Source organism: Dipodomys ordii, unplaced genomic scaffold (assembly GCF_000151885.1).
Source record: "Dipodomys ordii isolate 6190 unplaced genomic scaffold, Dord_2.0 Scaffold19, whole genome shotgun sequence".
NCBI classification, from domain to species: domain Eukaryota; kingdom Metazoa; phylum Chordata; class Mammalia; order Rodentia; family Heteromyidae; genus Dipodomys; species Dipodomys ordii.
In genome coordinates this window covers 4,135,913-4,147,602 of record NW_012267235.1, presented here as the reverse complement: position 1 = coordinate 4,147,602, position 11,690 = coordinate 4,135,913, and the positions used below count along the sequence as shown (strand labels likewise).

The following is an 11,690-nucleotide window of genomic DNA, read 5'->3' as shown; positions in this document are numbered from 1 at the left end:
GAGGGAGGAAGTCAGGACGGACATGAAACGGTAGGTGGGGGTGTGTGCGGGGGTTCTGGCGTCTGGAAGGATGATGGCTAAGGACCCTTTTCTGGCAGCCAGGGTCCAGCCCCGGATACCCCGGGTCGGAGGTGGGGTGGGGGTAGTGGGGAGGGTGGGAACCGACGGCTCGGAAACCAGCCGGTGCCCCCTAGCAGGCCCGGTGAACTGATCTGAGGGTACCTAGAGCATGATGATGCCTGCAGGGTGACAGTCCTTCACCCCCAATAATTAAGAAGAGAGAGGAAATGGAATCCTCCAAGCTGGGCATAGGCTTACCCAAAGCCACAATTAGCGCTTGGGTGGAACTGGGATGGAACTGGAAGGCCCTGTTCTAGGGGCTCCAAACCTTGCACCTGTTTCTCCTCTCCCCCCCCCCCGTTGTTGTTGCTTTTGTTTGTTTGTTTGGCTTAGTTGGTTTTTTTTAGTACTATTATGTATTCCAGCAATCACAGTGGATTTCCAAAAGACTGTATCTATAATCTGTATCTCCCAGTTCTGGGGCTTGAAAGTCAGGGCCTCTGCCTAGGCACTGTCCCTGAGCTTCTTTTAGCTCAAGACTAGCACTCTACCACTTGAGCCACAGTGCCATTTCTAGCATTTTCTGTTGATGTGGTACTGAGGAATGAATCAAGACCTCATGCATGCTAGGCAACCCACTCTACCTCTAAGCCACATACCCGCCCCCAAACACTCCTTCTCTCTCTCCCCCCCAACCCGTGTATGTGTATGTGTGTGTGTGAGAGAAAGAGAGAGTATAATAGAACAGTATTATTTAAAGAAAACAAAGATCGGTTTCTTTTGGAAATGGCTGCTGAAAGGATTCTTGGTAGCAGTATTAGACAGCACCCAGGCCAAGAGTTCAAGCCCATGACCACCATCACTAACAACAAAATAATAATAGCTAATTACCAATTATCTATATTGTCTCTGCTAATATTTTGAAATGTAACCTCTAATGACACATTTTCCTACATTTAGAATCATTTGTGAGTGATACATTTATTAAAGATACCCATGGAGTCAGGATAAGGATAAAGATAGCAAGGGAAAGAATGTAACCGCACCTTTCTGAGTCTTTGAGCCAATTGAATTAAATAATGGGCTTTTAAGAAAGTATTCTATTTGTTCACAAACTTTATAGACCATGAGAATGACAATTTGCCTTGTGAAGGTTAAAATGTGTGACTTTAAGTATCACTATTCCACAGTACTGTGAAATATGTGAAATTTATGTAATCACCTAATCTCAATAAAAAAAAGTGAGAGAAGGGATGGGTTAGGAGCAATGGGTGACAATGTTGTCACTTAAAGATAATAAAAAATATTTTTATTATTATTATTTTTTGGGTCCGGTCGTGGGGCCTGAACTCTGGGCCTGGACACTGTCCCTCAGCTCTTCAGCTCAAGGCTAGCACTCTACCACTTGAGCCACAGCACCACTTCCGGTTTTTTTCTTTTTGCTTATGTGGTGCTGAGGAATCAAACCCAGGGCCTCCTGCATGCAAGGCAAGCGCTCTACCACTGAGCCATCTTCCCAGCCCCTAAAAATTATTTTTAAAAAGAAAGTATTCTGTTCATTGGGGCTGATTGGCCAAACAATAAAAAATGGTAACTGATCGAATCCACTCTCTCCCTTGTAACTTTTATCCTTGTCCTCAAGGTAGGAGGCTGTAACAATCTGATTATCTTGCTGTAGATTCCATTGGCATGTAAGGGTTGCTCTTGCACATTGGCCCCAAAATTTAATTGTCTGTGGAAGAAAACAATCTTAAGCATCAAGTTGAGTTTCCAAAGTCCCAGAAGAAGTAGCATTCTGCAGTTGTACCTTGAGTTTTGTTTTCATTTCAGCTTTGTTCCTTCATTCCTCTATCAGGGAACTCTTCTTCACTTTTTAGTGAGGACTTTTTCCCACCAGGCTTGTTCATTCCTTCTGATGGCTTGGTTGCAACAGAGTGAGTTAGCTTTCATTTAATAATACTATTTAACTTAATAAAGCAAACTTTAGTAAACTAAAGTGCACTTTTGTGTGTGTGTATGTGTGCACACTCTCTCTCTCTCTCTCTCTCTCTCACACACACACACACACATACACATACATGCCAGTACTGGGGGTTCGACTCAGGGGATGGGTACCTTCCCTGTGCTTTTTTTGATGTTGTGAGTTTAAGCCCACACGCACACACACAAAAAGATCCCTCTTTTTTTTTTTTTGTGGGTCATACAGCTGAACTCTGGGCCTGGACACTGTCCCTCAGCCCTTCAGCTCAAGGCTAGAGCTCTACCACTTGAGCCACAGTTTCACATCCTGTTTTCTGGTTTATTGGAGATAAGAGTCTCACAGGGCTGGGAAGGTAGCTCAGTGGTAGAGTGCTTGCCTCGCATGCATGAGGCCCTGGGTTCAATTCCTCAGCACCACATACCCAGAAAAAAAGCCAGAGCTGGGGCTGGGGCTCAAGTGGTAGAGCACTAGCCTTGAGCTGAAGAGCTGAGGGACAGTGCCCAGGCCCAGAGTTCAGGTCTCACAACTAGCCTGGGCTGGCTTTGAACCATGATCCTCAGATCTCAGCCTCCTGAGTAGCTAGGACTACAGATGTGAGCCACTGGCACCCAGCTTTAGCTGTCTAGCTTTCTATGATTCTTGGGTTTCAAATGATCTCCCTGTGATTCACTGACATTGTGTGTGTGTGTGTGTGTGTGGCCCTCCTGGGGTTTGCTCAGGCCTGAGTGTTGTCTGTGAGGTTTTGTCCTCAAGGCTAGCACTCTTCCATTTGAACCATAGCTCCACTTCTGGCTTTTTTGAGTGCCACTAGTGCCCTGCTTCACGGCCATTTTTCACAGAAAGTTGATTTATTGCAAAGTAACTAAATTGATAAGTTTAATCTTTATATCTGTATATAAAAACTCACGTCTCCCCATACTCACACACACACACACACACATAATTGCAGCAGGAAATTGCAGGGTACAGCCTCTGAGCCTCTTTGTGCTCAAAGCTAGCACTCTTATCACTTGAGCCACAGCACTACTTTTGGCTTTTTCTTTATTTTTGTTGGCCATGGGGCTTGAACTCTGGGCCTGGGCGCTGTCCCTCAGCTCTTCAGTTCAAGGCGAGCGCTCTACCACTTGAGCTACAGCTCCACTTCCACTTTTGGCTTTTTCTGAGTAGTTTATTAGAGAAGAATTTCATGGGGCTGGGAAGGTGGCTCAGTGGTAGAGTGCTCGCTTTGCATGCATGAGGCCCTGGGTTCGATTCCTCAACACCATATAAGCAGAAAAAGCTGGAAGTGGGTGCTGTGGTTCAAGTGGTAGAGCACTAGCCTTGAGCTGAAGAGGAAGAGCTGAGGAATAGCTCCCAGGCCCAGAGTTCAGGCCCCACGACTGACCAAAAAAAAAAAAAAATTTCATGGATTTTCCTTCCCAGGCTGGCTTTGAACCATGATCCTCAGATCTCAGCCTCCTGAGTAGCTAGTATTACATATGTGAGCCACTGTCTGAGAGGACTGCGTTTTAAGAGTAGCCCAGAAAAATAGTTAACAAGATCATATATATATATATATATATATATATATATACATACACACACACACACACACATATATCTGTGTATGTATGAAGCCCTGGGTTTGATTCCTCAGTACCACATACTCAGAAAAAGCCAAAAGTGGCGCTGTGGCTCAAGTGTAGAGTGTTAACCTTGAGCACAGAGAGGCTCAGGGACAGTACCTAAGTCCTGAGTTCAAGCCCCAGGATTAGCTTTAAAAATAAAAAAGGAAAATGCATGCAATTCTGTTTGGTACTAGTTGTCTTCCATATTTCATACTAATTAAAATGTATGTGAAATTATTATTTGCAGAGCCAGAAATTGTGTAAGTTGCTTATTGAAACGAAAACATTAATGATCAAGCCTGTTTTTATGAATTATGCAATCATTAATAGAAAGAAAAGGACTTAATAAACCATTTCATGAGGGACCTACCATTAAATAATTCCTTGGAGAGGAATGTTATACTTCTTAATTAGTCCCTTAGTTACTCTTCAGGTTTTTACCATATGTCTGAGTAATTTGCAAGTAAGTAAATAGAAAATGGAAATAGAGACCACTATGAATCATATGTTGAAATAAAGTTGAAATAAAAAGGCTGTCTAAATTTTAGCATAAAAGTTAAAGCACAATAGTAGTAAAAAGGATGGACTCTGAAATCATATTTCTTGTGCTTGAATTCTGTCTCCCCTTTCTAGCTGTGTGACTTTAGCCAATTTGGGGAGTAGGGTGGAATACAATCTCATTATAGCCCAGGCTGCCATTGAACTCATGATCTTCTTGCTTTAGCTACTAAGTGCTGGGATAACAGGCAAGTATTACCTTGCTCTTCTTGAGATAGTTTTTTTCTCTAGGTATACATACATACATATGAGTATTTGTCTATGTGTATATTGTGTATCCCGAGGTATGAATATGTATGTATATATTTGTGAGTATATATCTACATAATAAGTATCAGGATTCATTATCTTATTAAGACCAATTTCAAAATGGCTAAATAAATTTTTCAAATTTTATGTTTTCATAGGTGCTGGGGAGAATTTGGAGAATACAATGGCAGCCTTTGAGCAGTAAGTCTATAAGAAATTAACTTTCTCTTAAAATTATTCATTCAAATGATGGTTCATAGAGTAGAGATAGTATTCACATACTAATAATAGTTATGTCTATAAAATTAATATTTTATCTGGGAGCTGGTTCCTTCTGCCTGTAATCCTTGCTGCTCAGGAGGCTGAAATCTTAGGATCACAGTTCAAAGCCAGCCCAGACAGGTGAATACTCACCTAATAGAGCTATTTAATATGACTTGAGATTGCATGAATCTGTTTGGTGTATTAAAACCAGAACATTTGACAAATCTTTAAGAAAGAAGAGGTTAGAGGGCTGGGAATGTGGCTCAGTGGTAGAGCGCTTGCCTTGCATGCTCAAGGCCCTGGGTTCCATTCCTCAGCACCACCACTGTGGCTCAAGTGGTAGAGCACTAGCTTTGAGCTGAAGAGCTGAGGGACAGTGCCCAGGCCCAGAGTTCAGGCTCCATGACCGGACCCCCCCCCCAAAAAAAAGAAGAGGTTAGAAAGTTTTCTAACTTAGTTTTCTGTGTTACAGTAGTAGAATTTCCTGCAGGAGCCAATGGCTCACACTTGGAGGTGTGAGATCTCAGGAGGCTGAGATCTGAGGATTGTGGATTGAAGCCAGTCTGGGCAGGAAAGTCCATGAAACACTTATCTCCATTTGATCATCAAAAACCATAAACAGAGCTGTGGCACAAGTGGTAGAGTGCTAGCTTTGAGCTAAGAAGCTTAGGGACAGTTCCCAGGCCCCAAGTTCCAGGACCAGTATACACACACACACACACATACACAAACACAAACACACACTAAAAATTGCTTTTTTAATTTAGTTAGTTTGAAGTGTTACATAGAGTGTACATAGAGCTCCTGTTATGGAGAAACTAGATCAGAGTTTTGATTTCCAAAGCTGAAAGAAGACATCAGTAACAAGGGACATACTGTGCATAATGCTAATTAGTCTTGGAGAGAAAGAGAAAATGAAACATCTGCTACACTGGCTGCTATTTATGAATAGGATTGTGTGTCTTTGTACTCGGTAATTTTTGTACAGATCTGAACTTGCACTCCTATTTTCTTCTTGCAATCTTCATGAGTGTCATTCTGATTTTTAATAAGCTAAGCTATTTTTTCTATTTATAATTGATTAATGTTTTGTATAAATGTCTTTTAAAGCACTGTGCTGAAAAGCCACAGGAGAAACAGGAGTGAAAGTTGATTCATATCATTGCTCTTTGTCTTAGAGTCAATGATTATCATTAGTCTGAAAAACAAAACAGAGAATATGAAAAAACCCAGTGGAAAACATTGCCTGTTCATACTTAGTAAACAAAATATTTTCTCATAACTTTGAGCCTTTTATTTTTTAGAGATGGAAGTCTTACCCAGGATGGTGGTTTATACCTATAATCCCAGTTCAGGAAGTGAAGGCAAGAGGATCATGAGTTTGAAGCCATCCAGTGTGGGCAAAGTTAACTAGATTACCTATACCTTGAAAACAAACAAAATACAAAAGGATTGGGAGCTTGGCTCACTTGATAGAACATTTTGCCTATCAGGGCCTGGGCTCAATCCCCAGTATAACAAATTAAAGAGAGAGAGGATCTTATTATGTTACTCAGATTGGACTGAGATTCCTGAGCACTTTGAAGCCAGCGTTATGTAGGTAATGGCAACTCCATAAATCAAGGAATTTTGTTTTCTTCCTTCATGTTATGAATATGACAAGAGTTTTTTTTTTCCTCTCCCTTTTCTTAATTTTGTGATATATACAATGGATTCTTGATTACATTCTTCCCCATGTCCTCCCTTCATTCCTCTACCCCTCTCCACTTGGCCCAACTCTTCTCTTTGACATACCCATTTCCTCAAGTTGATTTTCTTGGACTTTGATTTAGTCTTTCTCAAAGACTATACTATTTGGCCTGTCACTGGTGGCTCATGCCTGTAATCCTCGCTACTCAGGAGGCTGAGATCTGAGGATCACGGTTCAAAACCAGTCCAGGCAGGAAACTTTGTGAGACTCTTAACTCCAATAAACCACTCAGAAAACCCGAAGTGTCGCTGTGGCTCACGTGATAGAGTGCTAGCCTTGAGCTGAAGAGCTGAGGGACAGCACTTAGGCCCAGAGTTCAAGCCCCACAACCTACCAAAAAAAAAAAAAATACTATTTAAGCTCTCTGTAGAGTCTATTGTATTTCAGTTAATTCATTTGTAAGCATTTGCATACCACCCAACTTGTTGCTTATAGAAGTATAGGTACAGGGCTGGGGAGTTGGCTCAGTGGTAGAGTGCTTGCCTCGCATGCATGAGGCCCTGGGTTCGATTCCTCAGCACTACATAAGCAAAAAAACTGGAAGTGTCATTGTAGCTCAAGTGGTAGGGCCCTAGCCTTGAGCTGAAGAGCTGGCCCAGGCCCAGAATTCAGCCCCACACCAACCAGAAAAACAAAAGAATTATAGATATATTCTATCCACCACAAATGAGGGAAAGCATGCAACCTTTGTTTCTCTTGGTCTGTCTTACTTCACTTAATCAGATCTTTTTCCTTATAATGGTACAATATCATTGTTCCTAACAGATGAGTAAAATCTGTTGTGTATATTTACCACATCTTCTTGATCATTCATCCATTGAGGGCCATCTGGGCTGATTCCATTGCAGCACTTGAAATAGTATTGCAAACAAACAAAAAAAGAGTAGTACTGCAACAAACATGATTGTGCTGGTGGCTTTACTGTAACCTTGTTTGTGTTCTATGGGTATATGCCCAGGAGTGGGATTGCTGGATCATAGGGTAGTTCTATGTTTACTTATTTTTTTAACTGCATTGTTTTGGGGGGGAGTGGTTACTGGGGATTGAACCCAGGATATTGCACTTGTTAGGCAAGTGCTTTGCAGTAAGCTACATCCCAGCCCTATTTTTTAGTTTTTTTGAGGATCCTCCATACTGCTTTCCAGAGTAGTTGAACAAGTTTAAACTTATATTCCCACAAACTAGAGTAATTACTTTGATACTAAGTTTCTCATCTGTGAAATAGAAACAATATAATCAACAACTGGGCTTTGGTGGCTCATGTCTATAATCCCAGCTACTCATGAGGCTGAGATCTGAAGATTGTGGTTCAGAGCCAGCCCAGGCAGGAAAGTCTGAGTCTCATCTCCAGTTAACCACCAGAAAACTGGAAGTGCCAGGTGCAGTGGCTCACTCCTGTAATCCTAACTACTCAGGAGGCTGGGTTCTGAGGATCCCTGTTCAAAGCCAACCTGGACAGTGCCTGGGCACTGTCCCCATGTTCTTCAGCTCAAGGCTAATGCTCTACCACTTGAGCCACAGTGCCACTTTGGTTTTCTAGTGGTTTGTTGGAGATAAGAGTCTGCTGGACTCTTATCTCCCAGAGCCTCCTGGGTAGCTGGGATTATAGACATGAGCCACCGGATGCTGGTAATTCCATGAGACTCTTATCTCCAGTAAACTACCAGAAAACCAGAAGTAGTGCTGTGGTTCAAGTGGAAGAGCGCTAGCTTGAGCTGAAGAGCTCAGGGACCGCACCCAGGCCTAGAGTTCAAGCCCCACAACCCACCAAACAACAACAACAAAAAACCATATCTGGTCTTCCAGTCAAAAAAAAGCACATAGTATTATTTGTGAAAAAATTTAAAAGCCCGTGTCTGGTAGTATAAATGTAATTACACAGTATTTATACACATTTCTGGCCTCTCTTTCAATTTATATCTGTAAAGTTTATGTATGATATTACATGAAATAGTTTCATACATGTTTTATGAAACATACTCATTTCTCCTGACATACACTTAAGGAAAGGTGGGATTGCTGAGTTACAGGGTAAGCATGTGTTATTCCTTTTAAAATGATTATACCAAAGACTGGGAATGTATAGTGCTTTCTGAACTTGGCACTATTAAGTAAATTAATTAAGTAATTTGAAAAGATGCATATATGTTTTGTGTGTGTGTGTGTATGTGTGTGTGTGTGTATGTGTATGACAGAGAGAGGACAGAGAAGGCAGGTCTTGAACTCTGTGCCTGGGTGCTTCCCTGAGCTCTTCAGCTCTCTCTAATACTTGAGCCATAGCCTACTTCTGGTGTTTTGGTGGTTAATTGGAGATAAGAGTCTCCTGGAGCAGCTGGGAAGGTGGCTCAGTGGTAGAGCGCTTGCCTTGCATGCATGAGGCCGTGGGTTGGATTCCTCAGCACCACATAAGCAAAAAAGAAAAAAGCCAGAAGTGGCGCTGTGGCTCAAGTGGTAGAGCTCTAGACTTGAGCTGAAGAGCTGAGGGACAGTATCCAGGCCCAGAGTTCAGGCCCCACAATCGGATCCCCCCCCCAAAAAAAAAGAGTTGCCTGGACTTTTCTGCCTGGGCTGGCTTTGAACTGCGATCCTCATATCTCAGCCTCCTGAGTAGCTAGGATTATAGGAGTGAGCCACTGGTGCCAGCAAAAAGATATTTTACCAGTTTATACTTGCTCTAGCAATTTGTGAGGTCTAGTTGCTGACACTCAGTGTTATGGTTTATATTTCCCTCGTGAGCTCTGATGCTGAACTTCTATTTATACATTTTATAGCCACTTGGAAATCTGTTTTTTTTTAGGGGGGGGGGTCCGGTCGTGGGCGTGAACTCGGCCTGGGCGCTGTCCCTCAGCTCTTCAGCTCAAGGCTAGCACACAGCACCACTTCTGGCTTTTTTTTCTGCTTATGTGGTACTGAGGAATCGAACCCAGGGCCTCAGGCATGCAAGGCAAGCGCTCTACCACTGAGCCACCTTCCCAGCCCTGGAAATCTTTACTTGTGAGTTGTCTGTCCTGTTCAGTTTATTTATTTTTTTATAATTTTGTTGTATATTTATTTGAAGGACATTTGAGAAAGAAGGAGATATAACAATGAAGTATGCCACTTCTTGGAGTATACAGTATGAGTGAGAGATGTGCAGAGCTAGTACTATCACAGCTTGTGGATAAGGTAGAGTCATAAGCTAAATCACTCACCCGAGGAAATGGCAGAGGCTCCACTCACTGTGCTCTCAAGTACACCCTGTTAGTAGTCATGATTTTGTTTTTTTGTGGTCAGTACTTGGGCTTGAACTCAAGGCCTAAGTACTGTTCCTTAGCTTTTTTGCTGAAAGCTGGCACTCTATCACTTGAGCCACAGTTCCACTTCTGGCTTTTTGGTAGTTAATTAGTGATAAGACTTTCTTTTCCAGGCTGGCTTCAAGCTGTGAGCCTCAGATCTCAGCTTCAACCTAGTGAGTAGCTAGGATTACAGGGTGAGCCATTGGTGCCCAGTCTTTATCAGATCTTGTAAGTAAAAGGAACTTTACAGAGTATCTGGTCTAATGGTGTCATTTATTTTCTATTTTGAAAAGTTTTGTAGCTGGGTGCCAGTGACTCACGCCTGTAATCCTAACTACTCAGGAGGCTGAGATCTGAGGATCCGGTTCAAAGCCAGTCCAGGCAAGGACTTCTGTGGGACTCTTATCTCCAATAAACCACTCAGAAAACTGGAAATGGCACAGTGGCTCAAGTAGTAGAGCGCTAGCCTTGAGCTGAATTGCTGAGGGACAGTGCCCAGGCCAACTTCAAGCCCCATGACCGACCAAAAAGAAAAAGTTTTGTTTTATCATGCTAAGAGGTATATAACACAGCATATCAGTAACTGGCATCCGAATAATTTCTGTATTAGTATTCTTACTGTTTATATTGGATTGCTAGAATTAAAGATAGCTGGTTGTTGGAAAAGAGTCAGTATTGAGGAGCTGGGAAGGTGGCTCAGTGGTAGAGCGCTTGCCTTGCATGCCTGAGGCCCTGGGTTCGATTCCTCAGCACCACATAAGCAAAAAGAAAAAAGCCGGAAGTGGCTCTGTGGCTCAAGTGGTAGAGGCTAGCCTTGAGCTGAAGAGCTGAGGGACAGTGCCCAGGCCCAGAGTTCAGGCCCCACAACTGGACCCAAAAAAAAAAAAAAAAAGAGTCAGTATTGAGCTGGGAATGTGGCTTAATGGGATAGTGCTGGCCTAGCATGCATGAAGCCGTGGGTCTGATTCCTCAGTACCACACACAGAGAAAAAGCTGGAGGTAGCACTATGACTCAGGTGGTACAGTGCTAGCCTTGAGCAAAAGAAGCTCAGGGACAGTGCCCAGGCCTGCAGTTCAAGCCCAGGACCAGCAAGAGGAAAAAAAAAAAAAGGAGGCAATATGATTCACTTATCATAAGATTACTTAGGACATTTTTTTTCCATCAAGAAGTCATGACAGGGCTGGGAAGGTGGCTCAGTGGTAGAGTGTTTGCCTAGTATGCATAAGGCCCTGGGTTCGAATACTTAGCACCACATAAGCAGAAAAAGCCGGAAGTAGTGCTGTGCCTCAATTGGTAGAGCGCTAGCCTTGAGTTGAAGAGCTCAGGGACAGTGCCCAGGCCCAGAGTTCAGGCCTCACTACCGGCCAAAAAAAAAAGAAAGAAGTCATGACAAATGGTGTTTTGAGGAGCTATTTCAGTATTATGGAATATTTTGGATTTATTACTGAATTATTACATGTATCAGATGTAATAATATACTTATGTTTCAGAATGTCATTCTCTGTTTCTTAGTGCAGTTACAATTGGAACTGATATGCTAGAACTGGACTGCCATATCACAAAAGATGAACAAGTTGTAGTGTCACATGATGAGAATCTAAAGAGATCGACTGGGGTCAATGTAAACATCTCTGATCTCAAGTATTGTGTAAGTAAAAATACATGATAAGCTAGTATCATTTTGTTTTGTTTTGGTTTGCTGCTCACGGAGTTTGTACTTGGCCTTAGCATTATCCCTGAGCTTTTGTGCTCAACGCTAGTGCTCTACCACTTCAGCCACAGCTCTACTTCCAGCTTTTTGGTAGTTAATTGGAGATTAGAGTCTGTGATCCTTCTTGAGCTGGCTTCCAACCATAATCCTCAGATCTTAGCCTCCTGAGTAGCAAGGATTATAGGTGTGAGCCACCAGTGCCTGGCTATTATCATCTGTGTGTGTGTGTGTGGT

General features: G+C 42.5%; 1 protein-coding gene across 1 annotated transcript in view; it reads left to right on the top strand.

Moving 5' to 3' along the window:
- Gdpd1 (glycerophosphodiester phosphodiesterase domain containing 1) overlaps positions 1 to 11,690 on the top strand; it is a 31,822-nt gene that overhangs the window by 460 nt on the left and 19,672 nt on the right. Inside the window, exons 2-3 of the mRNA XM_013013088.1 lie at positions 4,614 to 4,656; positions 11,258 to 11,397. Coding sequence (XP_012868542.1) covers positions 4,614 to 4,656; positions 11,258 to 11,397 — 183 coding nt within the window. The remainder of the gene's footprint in view (positions 1 to 4,613; positions 4,657 to 11,257; positions 11,398 to 11,690) is intronic.